General features: G+C 40.5%; 1 protein-coding gene across 1 annotated transcript in view; it reads left to right on the top strand.

The window, feature by feature from the left end:
• SVEP1 (sushi, von Willebrand factor type A, EGF and pentraxin domain containing 1) overlaps positions 1 to 27,524 on the top strand; it is a 143,395-nt gene that overhangs the window by 72,098 nt on the left and 43,773 nt on the right. The window contains exons 21-34 of the mRNA XM_083353768.1: positions 322 to 435; positions 2,611 to 2,724; positions 3,148 to 3,349; positions 4,237 to 4,394; positions 8,154 to 8,355; positions 8,964 to 9,139; positions 10,301 to 10,425; positions 11,845 to 11,968; positions 14,073 to 14,243; positions 15,847 to 16,020; positions 19,452 to 19,571; positions 20,604 to 20,780; positions 21,398 to 21,482; positions 22,677 to 22,868. Coding sequence (XP_083209894.1) covers positions 322 to 435; positions 2,611 to 2,724; positions 3,148 to 3,349; positions 4,237 to 4,394; positions 8,154 to 8,355; positions 8,964 to 9,139; positions 10,301 to 10,425; positions 11,845 to 11,968; positions 14,073 to 14,243; positions 15,847 to 16,020; positions 19,452 to 19,571; positions 20,604 to 20,780; positions 21,398 to 21,482; positions 22,677 to 22,868 — 2,134 coding nt within the window. The remainder of the gene's footprint in view (positions 1 to 321; positions 436 to 2,610; positions 2,725 to 3,147; positions 3,350 to 4,236; positions 4,395 to 8,153; positions 8,356 to 8,963; positions 9,140 to 10,300; positions 10,426 to 11,844; positions 11,969 to 14,072; positions 14,244 to 15,846; positions 16,021 to 19,451; positions 19,572 to 20,603; positions 20,781 to 21,397; positions 21,483 to 22,676; positions 22,869 to 27,524) is intronic.

Below are 27,524 nucleotides of genomic sequence, written 5' to 3'. Positions count from 1 at the left end.
GTCTTTTGAGCTTTTAACTGAACAAAATTAAATTAATTAAATTAATTAATTTAATTTAATCAATTAATTAAACAAAAGCCTATCAACAAACTCAGTAGCAACTAGAACCAAATGGGCTCTGAGATCAATTAGCTGTGTGTTTTTCATATAGCCCAGTTTCATCTGTTTGTAACCTAGGTGTAAATAGATTCCAATCCACCACCACCCCCCCCAAAAAAATCACATTTTATTTTTCTATTACTTGATATTTATTTGATGTGTTTTGCACTTTTGGCCTATCCCGATTTATTTTTCTTTGTGTTCTTTTGGGTTGTGTTCTAGGATTAAAATGTGAAAAAGAGATTGATGAATGCAAGTCATCTCCCTGTCTCAACAAAGGGATTTGCAAGGATGGCACTGCAGCATTCATTTGCCAGTGTCAACCAGGCTACTCAGGTGACAAATGAACTAAAGCAGTAAAGCATCATCTCCAGGTTGCAAACTTTTTTTAAAAAAAAGTTACGGCTCATATTTATTGAGCTTCTGAATATCTTGCCTTCTATATTTTGCTGATTTCATAGTGTGATTATTTTTTTTGCGAACTGGCGAGAAACAGTTCGACATAAATTTTATTGCTGTTGTATGCTGGGCAAATATAAAAGTACCTGCATAAAGGTTTCTTAAATGGCTGCATTCCAAAGATACTTATGTCACCACCTCCAGAATGCAACATATTAGTTAAAACATAGAATAATAGAATTGGAAGGGACCTTGAGATCTTTTAGTCCAACCCCCTGCTTGAACAGGAGACCTTATACCCGTGGTGGCGAACCTATGGCACGCGTGCCACGGGTGGCACGCAGACCCCTCTCTGTGGGCACGCACACCGTCGCCCCAATCCTAGGTCTTCAGCTGGATTTTATACAACCTTTTCGCTTTAGGCCTCCACCGCTGTGTGCAAAAAAAAAAGGTTCAGTCAATCAAACAATTTCAACTTCTTGCGGGGAAAAAAAAGATCTCGCAAAGTTGGAATTAATTGAACTTTTTAGTCCCACCCAGTCTGCCGTTACCATCACAGCCACGCCACCCAATGGGCCAGGCCCACCCAATTGGCCACGCCCACCCAAATGGGTCATGCCTACCCAATGGGTCACGCCCAACCAATGGGTCACACCCACCCGCACCTGATGATACATAAGTGGGTTTTGGGTTGCAGTTTGGGCACTCGGTCTCGGGCACTGCCTTATACCGTTTCAGACAAATGGTTGTCCAGTCTCTTTTTAAAAGCCTCCTGGAATGGAGCATCCATAACTTCTGAAGGCAAATTCTTTATGTGTTGCCTTCATATTAGGGAATGGGTAAGAGTAGGCTGTCATTGGCTGTCCTATTTTCCCCTTACAGTATGGGGAAATTTGGGTCTTCTTGCAAAGTAGCAATCCATCTGGTCAAGCTTTTGTAGCTGAAGTTGAATGGAAAGTCACTGATGAGTCTATGAGTGGAAGGAAATGGATAAATGCAGTGGTGGGATTCAGCTGGTTCGCACCACTTCGGTAGAACTGGTAGCTAATTTTTTTTGTTGCCCAGGCCCAGAGTGGACTTCCAGAAATGGCATCCACACAGAGAACCAGTTGTTCCCATATTTGAACCCCACCACTGGATAAATGTCATCGTTTTATCGTATCGGGATTATGTGGGTCTTCTCCTACAATGTTCGTTGAATTCAGTAGACAAAATGCAATTATTGTGCACCTAGGGCAAGATGGTGGTTTACCATTAAAAAGAAAAAAGAAATGAAAGAAACCTCTCAATTAGAGGAAGCTTGGTACTTATTGTTTTTAAGGTGACTAGCTAGATTCTCATCTGTTTGTTTGGATTTTTTGCTGTGGTGATAAACCATAGTACTGGATTGTGTCCAGACTTTGTAAATGAGTCTATGTCCTTTTGATGAAAGCTGAAGGACATGGTCCATTAAAATCTATATTATTTCATTCAATACAGAAATCCTGTAATTGACAACAATACCAGCTTCTGCTTGCAATTTTCCTAATTAGAAAAGTTTATAATGTAGATAGGATAGTGGACTCTTATTTCCAAATTAGTAACATGAATGGAAAGAGCTGTTTATTTATTGAGTTATTGAATTTATAGGCCCCTCCGATCTTTCATGACTGGGCAACTTGCAAAATACAACAATTAAAAAAGCAAAGATTAAAACAAAAATTCCATTGTCCAACCCCCACCCCCACCCCGAAAAAAGTCTGGGAAAATACAACCATCACTCAGGAAACCCAAATTTTACACAAGGGATCTATTAACCACTCAGGCCCTAGGCCAGGTTTTTTGGGATTGTTTAAGTAGGGCCCCGCGTGGGAGCCATATGAATTTGGGGAGGGGGTTAATGATGTTCCAAAGGTCAGGTGCCATGAAAGAAACGGAACTGCAGCTAGAGCACAGAAACAAGAATGTTTATGTCTAATGAATAAAGTGGAAAATTTATTATTAACTGCAGCCGCTGGAAATTTATAACCTCACTGTTTTTAGGATTGCCTCTTCCATGTGTCAGTCCATTGGGCAAACTTGTAAATCTGCAGGTGTTCACTATTAATGTTCTCTGTAATCTATTACCTGAAGGCTCACTGTGTGAAGAAGATGTAAATGAATGCAATTCAAATCCTTGTCAGAATAAAGCGGTCTGCGTTGACGATATTAACTCTTACCGTTGCGTGTGTCCAGAAGGCTTCACAGGTTGGTCCGTTAATAAAACGACCCTCTTCTAATATTTCACAGAGCTCTCAAGGTGTTTTGTATTGCTTGCAAGGTCTTAAAAAAAAGAGGAAAGTTTAACTTTCCAGTTAAAAAAAAGGACCACATAGTTAGGTGTTAATCATTTTTGATTTTCCTCATCAGGATAAATGGGAAGTTTGTGACATTGGGGGGGGGGGGAAAGGACAACATTTTTCTGCAATTAGTCTAATACCTTAACAAAGTTGACACTTCAATCTCCAGCAAATTGATTGTATTGAACACCTACATTAAGTTTTGTTTAAAAAAATGCATTTGACTTATTAACTTTTTTTTAATCTTCATTCTTTTTAATGTTCCCAGAGTCTATAAAGTTCCGAAATTACCTGATTCTGACAACATCTTTATTCCTTTCTGCTTTCTCAGGTACTCACTGTGAAGCAGAGGTCAATGAATGTCTTTCAAATCCCTGCTTCAACAAAGCTACCTGTGAAGATCGGGTTGCAGGTTTCCATTGCAAGTGCTTGCCTGGATTTATTGGTGCTCTGTGTGAAAAAAACATTAATGAATGTCTCAGTAGTCCTTGTAAAAATGGAGCCACATGCAAAGATGGAATCAATGGTTATAGGTAAAGAGATGTATGTATATAGCTTTGAAAATATATAAAGGTTTAATAATGCAAATACAGTGTATTTGTTTTGTCACTTGATTGCTTGCTAAAGAACCAAAATATAACAGAATCACTGCTTTTAGAATCTTACCTCTCTCCTTTAATCTTCATACGTGAACTTTTCCTTTTGTCTTATAAGTAACTACTTCTATAAGCGGACATATCTATAACGCTGTCCAGTGCCTTAATCCACTGATGGAGCTATGGTCTCTACTGACTATGGTCTACATTCTTTTTTCCATCCAATCTTTTTGGCACTCTAGGTTGTTGTATTTTCACTTTTTATTTATTTACTCTAGCTTACATGGCATGCCAGCCACAGATTACTTCCATATACAGTAATTGGGTTAAAAAGTCCAACTGCTGGCTAACTGTCTCTTCCCCAGAAATGCATTTGGGGGTTTTATTCTGGATTTTTTTTCTCTCTCTCTCCATAGTCCTTGGCTGGGGGGTTCAGCCATTTTTAACTCGGGCTTTCCTTTGCCAGCTTTTTCTCCACATCGTATTTGGTCCAATTCTGTTTTGCTTTCTGAGAGTTATCCTGTTGACAGACAGATAGGCAAGACGGGCTTCTCAGCTGCTTTGTGCAATGTCTTTCCAACATTCTTTAAGGTTGCAAAAATAAACAACATCCAGAATTTCCAGAACTTGTAAGCTTTTCAAATTCAGAGTCCACAACTGATCTTTTTTTTTCCCAGCTTCTTACATACTTAGGCTTTCCACTTACCCTCGTATTAGTTCTTCATTTCACTTAAGTAACTTACTCTGCGTTTAAGACAGCTAGAATGTAATTGCTTAAACTGTAGTAAAGAGAATTCTTTTCGTTTTCTTTTGTCTTCTCAAAGGTGTCACTGTGTTACAGGATATACAGGGCCCCAATGTGACGTGAACATCAATGAATGTGAATCCAATCCCTGTGAAAATCAAGGAACCTGTATGGATGCCTTGAACTCGTACGTTTGTAAATGTCCTCCTGGCTTTACGGGCAGCAGGTGTGAAACAGGTACCCAGGATCAAAGTATTAGCAAACAATAGCAAACTTATCTTGGCAACAATTCTGCAGACTTGAACTGAAAGCAGATGACTCCCATGAATATAGACTTTGCAAACCGCAGTATACAGTACAGGTAATCCCCAAGTTATGAGTGTTCCCTTAGCAAACATTCGAAGTTATCCAATACGCACCCGCTAGTGTTTATAAAAAAACCCCCAAAATTAGGAATGTTGCTGCACCATGGTAGTCGTTCACCCTTATGAACGGCCGCAGTGGCACTGCAACCTTCACCCTGGCTATTCCCTCCCTCCCCTCTGCCCCAGGTCTCCCTAGGCCTAGGAACTAGGCCTTGGATACCTTGCAAAGAACGAGATCCTGAGCTTTCTTGGCTGCTCCAGGACTGTGGTACGCTTGGAGGGATTGGAGGCCTAAAGTAACGCAAGATCTTGCATGATCTCACGGTACTTTAGACCTCTGTTCTCTGTAACAGAGAAAGGAACCGAAGCCAGGGTAGGCTTCTGCATGCCTCCGTAGGCCCAATCCAGGTGTCAGAGGCCTTTTCCAGGCCGCTGCCACCCAGAAAGGAGACCAGGGGACGCTTTCGCAGACCTTCCGGACATTGGAGGCCTTTTCTGGGCTGCAGCTGCCAAGAAAGGAGGCTAAAAGATGCTTCCACGGGCCCCCGGAGGTCCGTTCTGGGCCTTGGAGGCCACCTCCAGGCCGTGGAGGCTGTGGGCAGCAACCACGTGCTTCCGGAGGTCCGTTCTGGGCCTCAGAGGGCTCCAGGCCTCCAAGGCCCAGAATGGAGGCCGTGGGCGGCAGCCACATGCTTCCAGAGATCCTTTCTGAGCCTCGGGGGCTTCCCTCTGCTCTTGCCGGGACCAGAGAAAGAAACAAAGAGGCTGGAGAGGAGACAGATCTTCACAAGGTAAATGACTCGGCGGGGGAGCAATTGTGGGGACCCCAGGGGGAGGGAGTATGAGGTAACTCGGGGGGGCTTGGGTAGATGGCCTGATCCATCAATAGGGCCCCCCCCAATGGCCTTCCCCATCCTGAGATACCTCATGTTCACTTAATGAGCTGCACATTTGCCCACACATTAAATTAGCAAATGCATGGGCAAAAGCTGGGAGTGAATTGCGTTCAAGGTATGAGATTCACTCCTACAAATCCTCACATTACGAATGGAATGGGCAGGCTCCATTACATTCATAACTTGAGGATTACCTGTAAATAATTACAATAATTGAATAGCAATAGCACTTAGACTTATATACTGCTTCATAGTACTTTACAGCCCTCTAAGTGGTTTGCAGAGTCAGCATATTTCCCCCCACAATCTGGGTCCTCATTTTACCGACCTCAGAAGGATGGAAGGCTGAGTCAACCTTGAGCCGGTGAGAATCAAACTGCTGGCAGTCGGCTTCATTCTAACCACTGCGCCACTATGGCAAGACAATATTGGACTTATTATTATAAATTCAGTTATAAACCAATAATATATAAAATTAAGACACTGGAAAAATATATTTTGAATGCTGTCCAGAATGCACTTGAGTTGGGTGGCCACCAAGTTTAAATAAACAATAATATTTAGAATCTTACTATTCCCTAAACTTCAATTTCATTTTCTACAAAGTTATTGAGTATTTCTTCTGTGTTCTTCAAGCACTTGTTAATCCACTGGAAAAGATTTCTTTATTCCTTGCTTTGTGTTAAAGTATTGTAGCAACTTTTGTGGCCAGTTAGCAAATTATTAAAAATAGTATATGATTTTCAGTTTTTAAACTAAATACTTTATTGTTTACAAATATTAAAAATAAAGTCATGCAGAAAATCAATCCATGTGGTTGTTAAGAGTCAACCGTGGCTTGAGGTAGACAATCTATCAGTTGTAAACTTAATACAGTATGTCTTGGCTCTGGAGAAGAGAAGAGTTTATTGTCAATATAGTAAATTTTCTCATCGCTAAAGCGTGTTAATTTCCTTCTACCACTTTTAGTGGTATTTTGAATGGGTAAAGAAATCTCTACTTTGCTGTCATACAATATTTTGTTTCACAAACGAGTTGGAATCCATTGGAATTCAAAGACATGTTGATTTTAATTTAACTTAATGTTCCTTACCGAACTATAGATTCTGCCCAAGCTCTGCTTTTGTCTGTAGTAAACTGGAAGAGAGAGGTTTGCTTATCTCTTGAATACGAGATGAAGCAAATGTAAAAATAAATAAAAAAAGAGCAAGTTCAAACATTTTAGTTGCCAGATGGTAATGCTGTGCACTAAAGAAAGTTAACATCACCTAACAACACTAGAGATTTGAGTACATATGGAATGGCTTTCATCCATCAGGGTTAACTGTCCAATTATATGGTATACCTTTTAAGGCTCAGGTGTCTTTTAGATAGAGGAATAGTGGATATTTTACGTTGGACATTTTCTATATAAATCTTTTTTACCGAAACATGATGCTTAGTATTTTCTTAGAACCAACGTTTAAAAAAATCTTAAGAAAAGGGGTAGGTGAATTAGATCGTTATAGGAGAGCATCAAAGGGTTAGTATGTGGGAGATTATACCTTATAGCAGGGTTGGTATCTAAAAGAAGGCAGGTATAGAGACTTTTCCTGTGCTTCCTGGGTATTTATGCAATAGTGGCGAGATGAGGTTACAGAATGTCTCTGTGGCAGGGTTGCTGCTGGAGAAGCACGTGGTCTGTTGTTTCTTTATATCCAGAGACACAGGGGCATTGTTTCTCCAAGTAAGAAATCTTCCTGTACCAGCACTCCAGGACAGCTGAATTGAGAGCATAACATTGTGCAAAATAATGGCCCTCCAATGTTAAAGTACTTTGAGTTTAATTAAGTTTAATCACCCTATAATCAGCAATGTCTAGCAGAGTAAAATCCGCAGGGAACTCCTTTAACGTTTTAGGGGAAAGAGGACCTGTATTCACTGGCAATACAAGTTGGGTTCCTGGCTAGATCCAAACTGATGTTCTGTTTCTGCTCTACAGGTAATCCTCAACTTACAACAGTTCATTTAGTGACTGTTCAAAGTTACAACAGCTCTTTTTTAAAAAAAGTGACTTATGACCATTTTCACACTTAACGACAGTCGTCGCATCCCCGTGGTCACGTGATCAATATTCGGACACGTGGCAAATGGGTATGACTGTTGTAGTGTCCCGGGACCGCATGATCCCCTTTTAAGACCTTCTGACAAGCAAAGTCAAGTGCACTTAAATTAATGTTATTAATTTAACAATTGTAGCGATTCGCTTAACAACTATGGCAGGAAAGGTCTTAAACTGGAGCAAAATTCACTCAGCAAAAGAAATTTGGGGCTCCATTGTGGTTGTAAGTCAAGGACTACCTGTATGCTAGTTAATGAGTTCTTTGGCCTGATTATATCCCATGCTGAGGGCAAGACCAAGAGAGAAGACCAAGGATGAGATTTTAGTTGCCACTGCCTCTTTCCATGCGGATTGAAAATCATCTCTCATAGTTAATGCAGCAAGAACGGGGGGGGGGGTATTTTGAGCCAATTGTAGAGTATGATCCCCCCATTCTTGCTTCAGCTTTCATGAAGCCTGTCATTAGTCTCAGGATAGCATTAGAGACAGAATTTGGGATTTGAAGGGCTGATCTTGAAAATTTTGGATTGTACCCGTTCTTAACGGAGCAAAATTAGGGAAGGAACAGAGCCACCATGAAGGTATTGTGCTATCGACTTGTCAAAGGACTAAACATTTTTCCTGTCTGTTGCAGAGCAGTCTTCTGGATTTAATCTGGATTTCGAAGTCTCTGGAATCTATGGCTACGTTTTGCTTGATGGTGTTCTCCCCTCACTCAGTGAGATCACATGTGCCTTTTGGATGAAATCCTCCGATACTACAAATTACGGGACTCCAATTTCTTACGCAGTGGAAAATGGAAGTGACAATGCCTTCTTGATTACAGACTACAATGGGTATATGAAGTAGCTACAGCTTCCAGGTCATAGGCTTGGGGAAGAGAGGCAAACTGTTATTTGATTGCTTTATCAACCTAACGTCTAGAGCTTGTTTTTCCATGTATTCAGTTACACAGTAGAGCAGGGGTCTTCAAACTTGGCCCTTTTATGATGTGTGGACTTCAACTCCCAGAATTCCTCAGCCAGGCATGCTGGCTGAGGAATTCTGGGAGTTGAAGTCCACACGTCATAAAAGGGCCAAGTTTGAAGACCCCTGCAGTAGAGCATCAGACATTCTGTATTCAGCAAGAAAGGAGCCTGTAGATTTGTGAACTATTCCTCCAGTCAATGCCAACAGAGGGAAATCTACTGTAGTTTATAACTTACGCTACCTTGCATGGCCCATCCAAATCCCTTTGGTCTTTTTTGTTTTATTTTGCTTTTGCTTTTTTCAGTTGAAGTTCAGAAACTAATGCTCAGGCCAGCCATCAGCTTTTGCTTGATTATATTCCCTCCGAAGTCTTTCGCGTCATTGTCTTGTCCCCATTAGAGTGTTAAATCTGGCGTGCAGCTAAGCTGTTTCAAGCAGGTCACTTCCACCTCTCTTTCTTGCTCTTCTGATATAGATGGGTTCTGTATGTTAATGGGAAGGAAAGCATTACCGACTGCCCTTCTGTGAACGATGGCAATTGGCATCATATCGCTGTAACTTGGGCAAGTGCAGACGGAGCCTGGGGAGTGTACATTGATGGAAAATTGTCTGATGGAGGCAGCGGCTTATCTGTGGGAACAGAAATCCCTGGTACGTCTCCTTTCATTATTTATCTGGCTGTCTTTATTTGCCATGTTATTTTGAGACTTTTGAGACATTGGACTGAAGGGATGTAAGATTCGCATCCTATAAAGGTAAAGGTTCCCCCGCACATGCGTGCTAGTCATTTCCAACTCTAAGGGCCGGTGCTCATCTCCGTTTCAAAGCCGAAGAGCCAGCGCTTGTCCGAAGACGACTCCATGGTCATGTGGCCGGCATGACTAGACGCCAAAGGCTCACAGAACGCTGTTACCTTCCCACCGTAGTGTTCCCTGTTTTTCTACTTGCATTTTTATGGGCTTTCGAACTGCTAGGTTGGCAGAAACTGGGACGAGTAACAGGCGCTCACTCTGTTACGCGGCACTCGGGATTCAACCCACCAAACTGCTGACCTTCTGATCGATGAGCTCAGCATCCTAACCCACTGAGCCACCGCCTCCCTTAGACATCCTATACAACATAGTAATGTTCTAGCAACATTAAGGAATCATTGAAAAGTATATTAGTACTAGTATATAGTGCCAGCCATTATGTACAATAATAATAATAATAATAGTAATGGTAATAATAATAATAGTAATAATAATCAGTAGCTTTATTCCTTGCATTTGTGTGAGTGAACCTGTATTAAAAAATGTAGTATCTGAAAGCAACTCAGACTTATCCATCGTTGCATGCAGAAGGGAGTAGCGCTTGCTATCTGCCTAGACACAGATGGTTATCCCATCTTTTCTATTTCAAACTGCAACACGTCCATCTAATTTTATATAATTACGCATGAACGCACCCATTCCCAACTACATATTACATCAAAATAAACAAATATAGGTTGTAATGTCACAAGCTCCGGCTTTCCATTCTCATACTGCAATGACACAGGCTTAAGGGGTGGAATTTGCATTACAAAATTCCATTCTTGGCCTGCTTATTCTCCCCATGGACTTCTATGATTAAATGAATGAATTGTGAATGCTACCTCTGAAGAGCTTGACATTTATATTTACATACAGTGCCTATATTCTGCCCAACCACCCACCCAGCCAGCCAGCAGTCTGCCTTGTGGTATGAAGTTTCTCCTAGAATGACAGTGCTGAATTCAAGTTCTCAGTTATCAAATGTGCTAGCTCCTTATTCTGTTTTCCTTGTAAATAGGTGGAGGTGCATTAGTACTTGGACAGGAGCAAGATCAAAGAGGAGAAGGCTTTAATCCAGCTGAGTCCTTTGTTGGTTCTATTAGCCAGCTGAACATTTGGGGTTATGCCCTGCTACCTGAACAGGTAATATATTGAATCTAATTTGCTTTTACTGAAAGTTCCACTTTTATTAAAGCTGTCTGCTATGGGAGGAAGAGTATTAGAGCACAGGTGCCAATAGCCCATTTTTAGCTACACGAATTATATACAACTAAAACTAAATACAGAATAATCAGTAAACCAATTTATGAAGATTCTTCAAAGGGATGTGTTCGTGGTGAACATTCTGAACAGAAAAGAAGAATAATGGGCTTTTTCTTTTATTTATTTTCCTTTTCATGAAGCATTCAATTGTACATTCACTTCTGGCAGAAAATTATCTGCCAGTTTCTGTAGCTTCCAGATAAGCTGTGGCTCCTTTGACATGACCAAAAGCAATCTGTCATTGATGACCAAAAGCAATCTGTCACTGCTAAGCTTGTAAGCCGCCCTGAGTCTTCGGAGAAGGGCGGGATATAAATGGAATTAAAAAAATAAAAAATATATTTCTTAGCAGTAAGGGGGGGGGCGTCTCATTAAATGGCATCAGAACAAGTAATGATAGTCCTTTTATTAAGGGGGAAATGGAAATGGAGAAAGAGGGGTTTAATTAAAGCACCTTGAGCTTCTGGAAGAAAGGCAGGTATAACTCAAACAAATGAAGTGAACCCAATTAAGGTATGTGAGAGATACAGCATTCTTTGTAAAACATTAGAGTGATTCATGATAATATAGTTTTATATCTTTCATCTTTTTCTAAAATAATACATGCAAAAACTTAAAGCAAAGGTCATTGTAAAACCCTAATTGTGCCATTGGAATGAGCCTTGGTGGAGCAGTGGGCTAATGCCTCCTTAAGTAACACCCAGCTGCCTGCAATTAGTGCAGGTTCGAGTCCCACCAGGCTCAAGGTTGACTCAGCCTTCCATCCTTCCGAGGTAGGTAAAATGAGGACCCAGATTGTTGGGGGCAATTAAGCTGACTTTGTAATAATGCCGCTTGGGGGGGGGCAAAAGCCCTAATAAGCAGGCATATACATAGAATGAAGGCTATTGCTAAGCACATTGGTTTGTGCTTAAATTGTAAGCCGCCCTGAGTCTTCGGAGAAGGGCGGGATATAAATGGGATTTTAAAAAAATTAAAATAATATTATTAAAATGAAATTAATTTTATATGTGTAGGTATCTGTGTGTGTGTGTGTGTGTGCGTGTGTATGTATGTATGTATATGACAATCATACATTTTTCGTACTAAAATCTATCAGTTTATCAGGGGACTTGTTCTCAGTTTTAGAGTTTTTCAAGCATATCCGAGATTGAAAACTGCTGCAAAGGCGTCTGAATGGGGAAATGTTTCTGTCTGACCATTTTGTTTTTATTTTTTTGTACTTTGCATTTGCTTCCAACTAATTGGTGACAACACAAACAAATGCATGTGTATCTTATTCTTTCTTGGAACTCTAAGGTGAAATCCTTGGCTTCATCTTGTCCAGAGGATCTCCAGAAAGGCAACGTATTAGCTTGGCCAGATTTTCTTTCTGGGTTTATCGGAAGAGTGAAGATAGATCCCAGGAGCATATTCTGTGCTGGTTAGACTTTTTGTTCTCTTTCAAAGCCTTAATAGAAGTATGCGGTCTTCTAACAGTTGCGTTCAAACCACATTCAGGAAAATTGTGGCACTGTAATGAAAGTTACTTCTCTTGCAACAGGCAGGTATTAGGAAAGAGCAAAACAACAGTATTGATATTGCTGACTTCCTCTTGCAACAAGGAGCATACATATATTCTAGGATAGCGGTCCCCAATCTTTTTGAGGACTGGGAGAGGGGGAGAGAGCACGGCTCCGTGCAAGCGTGCATGCCCACCACTCGTGCAAGTGGAGCTGCAGACCCAAGTGTGCTTGCCCTCTGCTTTCACGGCCCAGTTCTGAACAGGCCACGACCCGGTAACGGGCCACTGCCCAGGGGTTGAGGACCCCTATTCTAGGCTACATTCTTAATTCATTAGACCATAATGAGTGGCCAATATTCCATACGGAAACAAGAAACCAGTCATGTTATACAGTAGAGAAATGAAAGAAAGAGAGAGCTGTTAAGGGCAAGAAGATTTATTAATATTTTAGAAACATACTTTAATATATGTGAGGGAACAGCTTAAAAACATTGTCTAAGTATTACTAGTAACATTTTAATATAATTCGCTCCTCTGTAAAGTAATAAATGTTTGCCTTAGTTGAAATAAGTTTTTTTTAAGTTTGTGAAATAAGCTATTTAATTTCAAATAAATTAATTAAAAGAGCATAAATTATGAATATGACTTTCTATTTCATGGAAGCGTGGTTCAAGAATAAATTCTAGCATAAAGGTAAAGGTAAAGGTTCCCCCGCACATGCGTGCTAGTCGTTTCCGACTCTAGGGGCCGGTGCTCATCTCCGTTTCATAGCCGAAGAGCCAGCGTTTGTCTGAGGACGTCTCCGTGGTCATGTGGCCGGCATGACTAGACGCCAAAGGCGCACGGAACGCTGTTACCTTCCCACCGGAGTGGTCCCTATTTTTCTACTTGCATTTTTACGTGCTTTCGAACTGCTAGGTGGGCAGAAGCTGGGACGAGTAACAGGCGCTCACTCTGTTACACGGCACTCGGGATTCGACCCGCCAAACTGTCGACCTTCTGATCGACAAGCTCAGCGTCTTAACCCACTGAGCCACCGCGTCCCTAATAAAATTCTAGCATAGCAGGTTTTTATTACTCCAATTGTGCCTATTCACTATAAAATGCATCCTGAAATTCCGTCTATCATTCCACGTTCTTATACTAGCTACACAGAGACTTCTCAGAACAGGAGCATCAGGGAAAATAATTCCCTGATAGTACATACAATTTTTTTTTACAGATTACTGGTATTAGTTCTGAGGCATGAGGCTAAAAATACCATTAGCCCCATGGCCTTCATGGATACACTTGATCATTCAATGACTGGAACATTCAGTCTCAATTCCTCAAATTCCAGTGTTGTGTAATAAGTGTTCATTGGGACCTCAAGCAAAATATTTATGGTTTCCTGCATTAAGAGTGTTGAAAGCCTGAAATTTAGGACTGGCTCATAAGAGAAATATTTCTTGGCCTTCATGAAACAACAATTCAATTTTTTCTTGGTTCGTTATTTGGTTTTTGTTGTTATTGGGAGGGGGTTGTCATTTTTAAATATAAACATTGTTTTAACTTAGGTATTGAAATGTAGAATACTTCCTACTTTAAAAAAGCCTAGAAATACTTAGGAGATTTAACCAGGTAGCTTATTTAGTACAATATGACGAACCTGAATGAGGAGTACAGCATTGCAGGATTTAAACTTACTTACTTACTTATTTATTTAAATATTCACAACTCAGCTATGCTTCCCTTATTCTCCCTTACTACGTGGATAAAATACAATCCTTGGAATCTTCTTTCTCTAAAAAAATGGAATGTTGATTTGGCAGTACAGTGTACTTGGCATTTCATTTTGATGGACTAATCGAAGAGGGAGTCATGAATATTTGTTAAGTAAAGATGTACATAATTGTGCCAAATGAAATCACCTACACAAGTTACAGAAATTGGATCAGTTGCCTGCAAAATCCACTGCAAATAGTTCAGTTGCTCTACGGGGATACTATATATAAATTGTGCATACATTTTGATTTGTTCACAGATTGTCAAACTTTAGAAGGATCCATTCCCCACCTGAAAACCTCATCAGCTACTTTAAAGCCAGGATCAAAAATCTCTGTCTACTGTGACTCAGGTTTCCACATAGTGGGAAATTCTGTCTTACATTGTCTAAATTTAGGACAATGGGCACAACCTCTTCCACATTGTGAAAGTAAGCAGCCATTTTTGTAACGGTTTTAACTTCAGGATATACTGCACTGTTGTTCAGAAGTTCCTGGGCGTAAGCTTAAAAAAAAAAGTACAGAATGGAAGTATTGAAATGTAAAACATTTTCTACTTTAAGAAATTCGAAATACTTAGAGATTTAACTAGATAGCTTATTTAGTACAACATGAAGAACCTGAATGAGGAGTACAGAATTGCAGGATTTAAACTTGATTTTTTTCCCCTGTAAATATTCACAACTCAGCCATGCTTCCCTTATTCTCCCTTACTTAGGGACACCCAAGATATTGTGTTGAATTGTTTTCATATAATCTAAATGTATTGTTAGTTTACAGAATAAATTTGCCTGTGTATGCATATACATACCGTATTTTCTGGCGTATAAGACGACTTTTTAACCCATGAAAATCTTCTCAAAAGTCAGGGATCATCTTATATGCCGGGTGCTGAAACTTTAGGGACAGGGCTGGCTGGAAAACCTGGAGCGGATCTCCCATTTGGTCTGCGCAGGGAAAGCGGGACCAATTGGAGAAGAAGCTGCAGTCTGATTTTTTACAGGCTGGGGTCTGGGCGTCTTTCCTTCTAAAGTTGAAGAGCAGCTGCAGTCTATCTCAACTTGAAAGGCAGGTGGGGAATGCAGCAGCAGAGCAGCTGCTTAGCTCTAAGGACACATTTGACTCAGGAACTGGGCGGGCTGGCTGGAAAACCTGGAGCGGATCTCCCATTTGGGAAAGCTTTAGAGTGAATTAGGAAAAGTTTAATCCACTTGCACTGTTTTATGTTTACATGTTTGATGACAAATAGCCTTATTTTTATAAGTGACAGTTTTCCTACTAAGTACCTGCATGTCATAAGCATTTGAATTAAAATTACCATATTAAAATCAAATCTGATGTTTTTTAATTTTTATTTGGTGTGCGTTGGAAGAGGGGTAGTCTTATACGGCGAGTATAGCCCAAACCCTATAATTTAACAGGAAATGTAAGGGGTCGTCTTATACGCCCAGTCGTCTTATACGCCGGAAAATACGGTATATGCTTGTATGCATTAGATCAGGATGTTAAATTGCCGCCCCACGGGCTGGATGCGTCATGACGAAGCCGCGCCCACCCCATTTCTGGCAATGGGAAAAAAGTCGCGATACGTCACAACACATCACGTGATGTCGTGAGTTTAACACCCCTGCATTAGATGGTGCATGAGATGAGATGTTGTATTGTTGAGTGCTTATTGGATGTGTTCTTCATGCCCACTGTAGCTTTTTTAATGTTTTGTTGAGACTGTTTCCACATTCTTTTTAATGTGTTTTTAGCAGCAAATTTTGGAAGTGCTTGCTGCTTCACTACAATTGGTACAGAAGATGAAATTCCAAAAGCAAAGAAACACACACAGCACACTTTCTTCTTTAGCTTTCAGCCTAGAGTCCTAGTCATTGAAGTTTGTATTATTAATATAACTATAAAATAGAATTATATTACCGCCAGGAACTAGGACTTAAGCTCATGAAAGCCATTTGAAGAAGTGATTAAATAAATATGTTTCATTCCCTAATAGGTTTATATGTATATTTATATACTGTTTGGGTACAGGAATTAGTTGTGGAGAACCTCCACCTTTAGAAAACGGATTTTACTCTGCTGAGGATTTCTTTGCTGGAAGCTCTGTAACCTACCAGTGCAACAGTGGTTATTACTTGTTGGGAGACTCAAGGATGCTGTGTACAGACAATGGAAGCTGGAATATTATTTCTCCATCTTGCCTTGGTAAGTCCACATAGACCACATGGTGAATATCAAAAGCTAAATCTATGCTTTCCTGTCCAGTTCTAAGCATTTTTGTGACTATGAGTGACCACAGGCAAGCAAGTGTCATTTCTTGTATCATGATGCCATTGTGCAAAATGGGGTACTATATATCATCTGCATCATACCACAACCCTACACAAATTATGCACTTCATGTAAGTGGTGCAAGTGTTGACATGATGCATGACATGTTATTGTGACTTACACTTGTGACTCAGATGTGTAATGTGTCAATTAAGCATAGAGCCAATATCTAAAAAGATTCTTTAGACAACTTGAGTCCTACATGTTCCATAGGATTTATAAAAACACTTAACTTGTAAAGGAGTTTAAAGTTCAGGTTATCTGCAGTGTGTGTGTGTGTGTGTGTGTAAATTTTTTGGCTTGCTAACAAAGAATAAAGGGAGACCTTTGTTAGCAAGCCAAAAAAATTACACAAATATGAGCTGCCACTGCTGTGGCTACTGCCTGTAGATGGCCTTGGGCTAGGCTGAAACAGGAAATAAGATTTGTCCCGTGTCTGGGACTAAGCAAGTGTATTCTGAATGCTTAACAAACATTACACACACACACACACACACACACACACACAGACACACACACAGAGTTTTGTGGGTCTTTAGATTCTGGTAGAAAGGGGAAATCATTATTTATTAATTTATGGTCCAAAATCAAACCAACAATCATTAAAACATATATAGTAGTTTAACCATTTAAATGTCTAAATTACGTAGAAGTCAAAAACAATCAAATCTTTCAGGAAGGCACCAGCCAATTCCCATAGGCTAAATCTACAGGTAAAAAAAAACACTTCCGCCCTACATACATTTAGCTCCAGCCAACCTAGCAGTTCAAAAGCATGCAAAAGTGAGTAGATAAATAGGTACCATTTTGCTGGGAAGGTAAGAGCACTTTGTCTTTCGCTTCACGGTCCACTCTGCATGATGGCCACATGACCGTGGGAACATCTTCGGTCAGCATTGACTTAATGGCCTTGAAATTGAGATGAGCACCACCCCCTAAAGTCAGCTATGACCAGCAAACTAAAATCCATAGGGACTCCTTTACCTTTTACTTTTACCTACATACATTTAGAAATTGGTGACTTAAAAGGAAAGCAGTGATCTCCTTATCATAAGAAAAATAAAATTTTGTAATAATTAGGGTTATACATTTTAATTGTTACTGGGTGTAGAGTAGACATTTAATAGAACATGGCGTATAGATTCAACCTTGGTATTTGAACATAAAATTGTTATGTGTGAGGTTGAAATATCTTCCATTTATTGCTCTGATGGGGGATGCATTGGTTCAGGTCAGAGGGGAAAAAACACCAATGATTGGGACTCTTCTGGTAGGAAGAGGTATGTGGTCCATGCTTTTCTTTCACATATATTGATTTATATATGTCAATTACATTGTTGACAGAACTTGATTAGATAACTTTCAAGAATTGCTTACAGTACAAAGAATGTCTGTTTGCATTTTTGTCATCACTCAGAATCTGCCTCAGTCAACAGTTTCTTGCAAGTTTTATTATATCCTTATAAAGCACCATGTGTACTTTGTATAGAAGGAAAGAAAAATGCAGGCATCCATATTTTTTCCACAGATTGCTTTCAACACATCTTAAAATCATCAGCATTTTAATATTTTGTAAGGGAACAGAGCTAGTCTCATTCCTAGAAAATTAATTCCTGGAAATAGAACATTAAGTTCTGGTAAAGTTAGTCCTTGGCTTATGACCCCAATTGGAATTGCAATTTTGATCCCTAAGTGATGCGGTCGTTAAACAAGTATTCATATGACCAGACCCAATTTTACAGCCCATTTTAGAATGGCCATTAAGCAAATCACATGATCTTTTAAGTAAATCACCTGGTCGTTAAACAGATCAGGCTTCCCCAGTTGACTTTGCTCGTTGGACCAAGGGCCCCAGTTGCGATCATGTGACTGTGGAGATGGTTCAACAGACCTAACTTTGAGAATCAGTCATAAGTTACTGTCGGCCCTCTGACCCCTGGGAAGGCTCCACGCTGCCATGAAGGCATTCTTCCCTCAGTCCCTCAAACAACAGCCCCTATGGTAGAAATAAAGCCCACAGAGTAGGAGCACGCTCACAGGGCAAGATCCAAGGTTCCAAATCCAGTCCCCAAAGCAGAGTCCAGGCACATCACAGTAGCAGCCCTCAGGGCAAAGAAAATGTCCAAGGCCACAGTGAAGCAAAAGCTAAAAGCAGCCCATAAGACTGCTTGTGGGCAAGATCCATGACAAAAGGCGAAGAGCAATCTTCCAAGCGAGGCAAGGCAAACAGCAACAGGCACAAGTCGAAGCTGAGGAAGTGGAAGCCAAAGGAAACAATTGTTCCTGGAAAGGACTAACTCCCCACAGCTTCTCCTTAAGTTACTCCACTCCTGGTGTTCCTTGTGAAGAGGGGGTGGGATGACCTCCTCCCGAGTAGCCTTGTAGCCCTTCTCTGGGCTTGCCTACGCTCTGCTCTCCTTGCCCTCGGATCAAGTGGAGGAGGCAGCTGTTGCCCATCAGAGGAGATCTGCTGCTTATCAGCTCCACTGCCTGTCAGCAGTCGTTCCTCCTCTTAGTCTGTGCAGGCAGGCAGCTCTCCATCTGGTCAACCACCTCCCTCAATGCCTGAGGGGCCTGGGTCAGCATCGTCCTCAGCCCCTGGCCTCTCCAAACATGCCAAAGGAGATGTGCCATCTCTGTCCAACTCCTCTTCCTTCCAACCAGGCTCTGATGGGGCCATGACACCAAGATGATTTATTGAATCTTAACGCCATCCACATTCATGGCATTGCAGAGAATAAGACAAAGACAAGATAGGCCAGGATTTTAATCAGAATGGCCTAGGCCAGGGGTAGGCAACCTTGGCTCTTTTATGACTTGTGGACTTCAACTCCCAGAATTCCTGAGCCAGCCGTGCTGAGGGGAAAGGGAGAGGTTTCCAAGCTGGCTCAGGAATTCTGGGAGTTGAAGTCCACGAGTCATAAAAGAGCCAAGGTTGCCTACCCCTGGACTAGGCCCTAGAAAATTAAAATGGTGAAGAAGAAAAGGGGAAAGATAGCAATGGATGAATGGGAGTAATCATACTCAGATGCTGTTGCTCAAAGGGAGAATTGGAAAAGGCAAGCTACCTAGTTGGACTGAAGTTTACCGAGAGTGACAGAGAAAAGTTTGCAGCATTTGATACTTTCTGTGAGTGCCAGGCTTAAGAAGCAGCAAAAAAAATGGGGGGCGGGGGGAGACTTTCAGGAGATTAGAAGGATATTCTGGAGTGAAAAAGATACAGGGGCAGTTGGAAGCAGTACAGGAAAGTGAGGGGAAAGAGCTTTACATTTTCTTAGTAACATGAAATGCTATATTTGTTTCTAGATGTGGATGAATGTGCAGTTGGTTCAGACTGTGACTCCCACGCTTCTTGCCTTAACACAAATGGATCCTACATATGTACCTGCATTCACCCATATACTGGAGATGGAAAGAAATGTGCAGGTAAAGGAGCAGGAAATTGCAGAGCAGTTTGCATGTGCATAGGAAAAATTGCTTGTATTCTACAGAATCTTAGCTATATTTTAGTCCTCCTATCAAAATCCATCACTTAAATTCCAGATTAGCAGCCTCCCAAAATCTGTAGTATAATTGGCATATGATTTGAATGGAGCTGGCTTAAAGGTTTTATTGAGTAACATCTGTGTTAACAATCTTTTATTAAGACTACATTAAACCATATTTATCTTGAAACTAAATCAAAATTTTCTAAAAGGATATGGCGTGTTAAATCATATTTGCAATGGGTAGTGAATAACACTGTTTCCAAGCAAATTCAGACCTGATAACTTCTCATTTGTCCCTTGGATTGGGAAAATTGTCATAAATTTAACCAGTGCTTTTTTTGTAAAAGAAAAAGGTGCTGGAACTCACACATGTCATACAACCCGCCTTGCCTACCCTACAAGGTTCCGTCCAAAAAAGGTGCCGGAACTCCGATCTGAGCGTTCTATGACAAAAAAGCCCAGAATTTAACCTAGATAGCTATCAATGTAACCCAGAACTGGCAAAAAGAAAAATGCAAGAAGTTCAAGATAGCTCCTCCCTAAAAGTTCTCGAAGTATATCTTAAATGATGCAAGTAGCTGCTTTAGTTTGGTAATATAGGTAAGGAACAATAAAGGAAACTGTTTAGAAATAACTGTCTTTCTTGGTTTTGTAGCCTAAGACTAGAATAGTGTTGAGAATAGCAAAGAAAATTTCTCATGATGTAAAGGTGACCCACTTGCAGTAGTAGTATAAATCCAAATAATGAAAAACGACTCAAAGGTTGATCTAAACTGTTCTTTTAAGAACAGTTTAGATCAACCTTTGAGTCGTTTTTCATTATTTGATGAGCATTCCCATGCTTTTTGTCTGGGCTTTTACCCTACCCAAGTTGCCTACTTCAATGTTGCGTGATTTGTTTTCATTTTTAAGCACATGAGCCACACCTGATGTCAGTAAGCTCTGTTTTACCTTGTATCTGATTCCAAAGAACCAGTAAAATGCAAACACCCAGGAGATCCTGAACACGGACGGTCGCACGGGGTCAGCTACACTGTTGGTAGCGAAATCAGGTTTTCATGTGAAAAGGGCTACCAGCTAAAAGGAGCGAGTCAAGTGACATGCTTGGAATCTGGGCAGTGGAGCCATCTGATACCGTTCTGTGAAGGTATGTTTTGAATACTAATTATGATTGTATAGGTAGAAATTGTGACAGCCTGGGGTAGGGAGTTCCACATATTATTTATCAGAATTGCTTATTCAGGGGAAAAAATGTTCCCAAACATGACACTTAAGAGTCCATAGATTTCCTTCCCTAGGTGCCAGTACTGGGGTTTGTAACTTAAATAGATGTTGTTATTGATAGAGACTTCCAGGGCTGTTTTCATTTGTGACTATTTAGTTGCAGACGTATCAGTAATTCACACTTAAGATGGCTGTACAGCCATCGCTTCTCATAAAGGAAAGGGAAATATTCTTAGGTCCTTCGGTGAAGTGGTGGTGGAGCACCAGCATATCTGAGATTGTGTAAAAACTATTGGATATTGGACATCTCGGCTGCATTCCAGAAATGCAGTAAGAATGAAAAAATTTTCTGAATTTCTGTCCCACCTACATACCTTTTTGTTCCCTAACCTTCTAATAAAATAAGATTGCTCTCTTCTTCAGCTATATCATACTGACATTTAGTGTGATTTCCATTTCCCTTTTGGGGGTGTAGCAATGCTATACCAATATATTTTTCATAATCCAAACGATTGTTTTAATCTTTTTTTTTCCTTTAAGCTATTTCCTGTGGTATTCCACCCCTCCCTAAAAATGGTGCAATTGATGGCTCCAGGTTTACATTTGGTAGTAAAGTAATGTTCAGGTAGGAGATCATTATATCAAGGAACTTGTTACTTGGCAACAAATATGGAAAATATATAATAATCATTAGGGGGAAAGAATTAATAAAATATGTGATGCATTTAGTCTATATTAGAAATACTACAAAGTATTTATTTATTCATATCCCACCTTTATTGTGTGTACAAATAACTCAAGGCAGGGAATATATCCAACGTACCTTGTTCTCCTATTTTCTCCACAACAAATCTGTGAGGTGGATTGGGCTGCCGTGCTGAAAATACTGGAGTGCATATTGTTATTGGAAAAACTATCTGCTTCTCTCTGTGAAATTATCAATTCACATATTTTGCATTTTGGAAGAAGCTGGACATTAATACAGGTAGTCCTCAAGTTACGAGTGTAATGGAGCCTGCACATTCCACTCGTAACTTGAAAGCTCATAGATTGAATCTCGTACCTCGAACAAGATCACTCCCTTGCTCATTAAAACGCACGGGGCTCGTTAAGTGCACATGAGGTATCTCAGGGTGGGAAAGGCCACCGGGGAGGGGGGCGCTAGTGATGGAACAGGCCCCGATCCTCTTTCGCAGGGAATGGGTGCCTGAATTCTTGCGCTGTTTGTGGTGCCTGCCTCCTGCTTCCCCTCAACTCTGGAGCCATGTGGACGCCGCCCCTGGAATGGAAATCAGGGAGGGTTTCTGCAGACATCCGGAGGTTGGATCCAGGCCTCGGAGGGGTCTTCCAAGCCGTTTGCGCCAGGAACAGAGCTCAGGGTGGGGGAGTGGAGCTTCTGCATGCCTCTGAGGTTAGATCCAGCCCTCAAAGGACTGCTCCAAGCTGCTGCTACCCAGAATGAAGGCTTGATCCAGGCCTCAGAGGGGTCTTCCAAGCTGTTTGTGCCAGGAACTGAGGTTGGGGGGGGGGCTTCTGCATGCCTCCGGAGGTTGAATCCAGCCCTCGGAGGACTGCTCCAAGCCATTTGATCCCAGAAAGAAGCTTCCGGAGGTTGGATCCAAGCCTCAGAGGGGTCTTCCAAGCCGTTTGCGCCAGGAACGGAGGTCGGGGGGAGGGGGCTTTTGCATGCCTCCAGTGGTTGAATCCAACCGCTCGCAGCGTTACATTTGAGAAACTGAGCTAATATATCAGGAGAAATACTGTGAAACAGTCACGTACCAAAATATATTTATACCTGTGTTTTTTTCCCTACCTACAGATGTGATGAAGGCTACGCTTTAGTGGGCGAAGCAGAAGCAACGTGTCTAGCAAACGGCAGATGGAACCATTCTTCCCCGTTTTGTGAATTAGTACAATGTCCCCTCCCAAAAGAAATAAAGAATGGAAAATATATCATGAATGGTGTGATGTACCTTTCTAATGTATCTTACACATGTGATGTGGGATACAGGTAATCAGAAAACCAGGATTTATTTGGTATATATACCCTGTCCTTGTTAAAACTTCAGAAGAAAAACTAACATGTATTTGTGACTTGAAAAGATAATGCAAAATGTTCCATGTGGAATTTGAACTGCTTTTTATTATTGCATGTTGGAAGGTTATATGAAATTAGTCATTATTAACATTTTTTCAGAATTTAAACTTAAATGTAAAAAGTCTCACTGGGAAAACGTGAAATGCAGATCAAAACAGTCCACGTTACCTTGAACCCCAATAAAATCTGAAAGGTTTCTTAATGCTTAGGGATTTTTTTTCCTTCCTAGTAAAACTGATAAGATTTAACTAGATATCCATTTGAAAGTCCGGTAAGATTGTTCATTTGTTTGTTGGCATGGGTGTTCTGCTTTTTTCAAAGACATCAGGCTGCTAACATCAGACAGTTAAAAACATAAGGACTAGTAATAATATTATTAGAAACCATAAAAATAATAAAAGCTCAAAAATGTTATCACCTGTTTAAGCTTAAAAAAAAATTCCTTCCATTCCTCTTGATCTCCAGAAGCTCTCCGAAGTCATCAGATCTTAATTGCTCAGCAAAATGACAGGCATGTTCACGGCCTACAGATTACTGCAAGGAAAAAGCAGCAGCCAGCAGTGACTTGGGAGGAGTAAGAAGTCAGATTGATGGAAACGGGGTTGTGGTAGAGGCAGAATGCAGTTTGGTCAATAACCTAGAAAGCCATACGTCCATATTTGTTCTGTCAAGCTATTCCCACAGTCAAAATCTTCTGAAGCAATCCCGGTATGATGAAATATCACTAAATGCACAATGTACAATGAAACATTATACTACTAACATTGAAAATTCTGCTTCTTGTGAGGGAAAAAAATTCACGGTTTCTGTTTAAGAGATGATGAATACAGGCAGTCCTTGGCTTACAAGTGGTCCTTTAGCAACCATTTAAAGTTACAACTGACACTCAAAAGCTATTGATGACCCATTTTTGAAGTTACCATAGACCCCCTCCAAAGCTACTTACAATCCATTTCAAAGTTATGATAGATGCACGTACACACGCATACAAACCCAGAGTCATGTGATTTCAGCTTGGGTGTTTAGCAACCTGCTGACCTTTATGGCTGTTTGCAGCATCCTGTGGTCATGTGACTCTGATTCGCGACTTGGTGGTTAGTGGTTTCGGCCATTAACTTACGGTTTCCAGCAAAAAACCACCCATTGGGAAAATTGATTTGCTTAACAACTGCTTCACTCACTTAACAACCACCACAAGATTGTCAAAAAAGTGGGCCTGGTCACCTGCTGCCTCAATGTACAACCACAATTATTTACAATTTACTTTTGGGTTGAATTACAGTCATAAGGCAAGGAGTACCTGTATCTAATTGGTTAGGGGATAATTGGAGAACTCACTGGATAATTGAATCGCTTCAGAAGATTTTGACTGTGGGAGAACGAATATGGACATACAGCTTTTCAGGTTATTGACTGAACTGAGTTCTGTCTTTACAGCATCAATCTGACTCCTTAATCCTCCCAAGTCACTGCTAATTAGAAAAATGCAAATTAAAGAAACAATACTCTGTTTCTAACTGATAGGGACAGCTCAAGGTATTGCCAAGTTGTGGAAAAAATCCTTGTTTTATAGATTAAAATTATGAAAATATTTAATGTGATTGTAAAATCTGGTATTCTTTGACACCATGGAATCTGGGACATTTTTTCCCCCTCTTTCTATCCAAAAATCATTTTGAATAGTGAATTTTGACAACTGAATTTTGAGCTTTATAAACTCATAGGACTTTTTGAAAGTGTAAAAAGTACAATTATAGTGTTCTTTTACTATTTTATAATTTGAAGAAAAATGTTGATAAATACAGGTGAAACTCGAAAAATTAGAATATCGTGCAAAAGTTCATTTATTTCAGTAATGCAACTTAAAAGGGGAAACTAATATATGAGATAGACTCATTACATGCAAAGCAAGATAGTTCAAGCCGTGATTTGTCATAATTTTGATGATTATGGCTTACAGCTCATGAAAACCCCAAATCCACAATCTCAGTAAATTAGAATATTGTGAAAAGGTGCAATATTCTAGGCTCAAAGTGTCCCACTCTAATCAGCTAATTAAGCCATAACACCTCTAAAGGGTTCCTGAGCCTTTAAATCAGGGGTCTTCAAACTCGGCCCTTTTATGACTCATGGACTTCAACTCCCAGAATTCCTCAGCCAGCATGCCTGGCTGAGAAATTCTGGGAGTTGAAGTCCATGAGTCATAAAAGGGCCGAGTTTGAAGACCTCTGCTTTAAATGGTCTCTCAGTCTGGTTCAGTAGGAATCACAATCATGGGGAAGACTGCTGACTTGACAGTTGTGCAGAAAACCATCATTGACACCCTCCATAAGGAGGGAAAGCCTCAAAAGGTAATTGCAAAAGAAGTTGGATGTTCCCAAAGTGCTGTATCAAAGCACATTAATAGAAAGTTATGTGGAAAGGAAAAGTGTGAAAGAAAAAGGTGCACAATCAGCAGGGAGAGGATTGTCATGAAAAGGCCATTCAAAAGTATTGGGGACTTTCACAAGGAGTGGACTGAGGCTGGAGTCAGTGCATCAAGAGCCACCACACACAGACGGATCCTGGACATGGGCTTCAAATGTCGTATTCCTCTTGTCAAGCCGCTCCTGAACAACAAACAACGTCAGAAGCGTCTTACCTGGGCTAAAGAAAAACAGACCTGGTCTGTTGCTCAGTGGTCCAAAGTTCTCTTTTCTGATGAGAACAACTTTTGCATCTCATTTGGAAACCAAGGACCCAGAGTCTGGAGGAAGAATGGAGAGGCACACACTGCAAGATGCTTGAAGTCCAGTGTGAAGTTTCCACAGTCTGTGTTGATTTTGGGAGCCATGTCATCTGCTGGTGTTGGTCCACTGTGCTTCATTAAGTCCAGGGTCAACGCAGCCGTCCGCCAGGAGATTTTGGAGCATTTCATGCTTCCTTCCGCAGATGAGCTTTATGGGGATGCTGACTTCATTTTCCAGCAGGACTTGGCACCTGCCCACACTGCCAAAAGCACCAAAACCTGGTTCAATGACCGTGGGATTACTGTGCTTGATTGGCCAGCAAACTCACCTGACCTGAACCCCATAGAGAATCTATGGGGCATTGCCAAGAGATGAGAGACATGAGACCAAACAATGCAGAAGAGCTGAAGGCCACTATTGACACATCCTGGTCTTCCATAACACCTCAGCAGTGCCACAGGCTGATAGCTTCCATGCCATGCTGCATTGAGGCAGTAATTGCTGCAAAAGGGGCCCAAACCAAGTACTGAGTACATATGCATGCTTATACTTTTCAGAGGTCCGATATTGTTCTATGTACACTCCTTGTTTTATTGATTGCATGTAATATTCTAATTTTCTGAGATTGTGGATTTGGGGTTTTCAGGAGCTGTACGCCATAATCATCACAATTATGACAACTCACGGCTTGAACTATCTTGCTTTGCGTGTAATGAGTCTATCTCATATATTAGTTTCCCCTTTTAAGTTGCATTACTGAAATAAATGAACTTTTGCACGATATTCTAATTTTTTGAGTTTTACCTCATCACTCTACTGTGATGAATATCTTCATAAGATCTGCTTCACTTTAATTTTCTTTTCCTCTTTTAAACTGAAACAAACAATGCATGTATTTTTTTTGTTCTGAAGCAAGCTGTTGTTGTTTTTTACATATACAAAAAAAATCTTTTCCAGTTTCATCAAATAAGTTTGTGGAAGGTTACTCTTAACTTTTTATGTTGTTGTTTTATTTCATTTGTCTTACTCTCTTAGTAAGTGATTCACTTTCAAATTATGTGCTCATTTTTATTTTTTGCATAAAAACAGTTCTCTGTATTTTGAGATTCTGTATTTGGTGAGACACTAATCATCAAGCCTGAAGAGAGAACATAGCTGCTTTAATGAACTAACTCATTAAAGCAGCACGTGTTTTCAGGTTGAAAAACGACATGGCCTTTTTAATGAGCAGCAGACGACGTTCTTGGCAAATGAGTTTCAAAATACTGTTTCCTAATCATTTCTGAAGCGTGCACATTCTGACTGGCTCAACATGGTTATTCAAGATTAGTGTTCCAAAGGTTATTACTTATAATTCAGAAATGGTGCACAGGTAGTCCTTGACTTACGACCACAATTGAGCCCAAAATTTCTGTTGTTAAGTGACTTTTGACACATTTTACAATCTTCCTTGTCGCGGTTGCTAAGCGAAACACTGCAGTTGTTAAGTAACAGTAATGTGGTGGTTCAGTGACTGTCTTCCCCATTGTCTTTGCTTGTCATGATGAACCCAGGACACTGCAGCCATGGTAATTACATGCCAGTTGCCAAGCGTCCAAATTTTAATCACATGAGCATGCTGCAGTGGTCATAAATGTGAAATAATGGTCATAAATCACTTTTTTCAGTGTTGTAGCTTCGAGCAGTCACTCAATGAATTGTCGTAAGTCGAGGACTACTTGTATATACCCTTGGACTGATTGTTAATCAAAGTTGAACAATTTCAAGGAATCCTTAAATGAAAAAGAACATTTGTTGACCTACTTGGACAGAAAGATCTTTCCCCCCACACTACTTTTTA

Source organism: Vipera ursinii (assembly GCF_947247035.1).
Source record: "Vipera ursinii genome assembly, chromosome: 2".
NCBI lineage: Eukaryota > Metazoa > Chordata > Lepidosauria > Squamata > Viperidae > Vipera > Vipera ursinii.
Note: the sequence above shows the minus strand (reverse complement) of the source record. Positions and strands in the feature narration are given on the sequence as shown.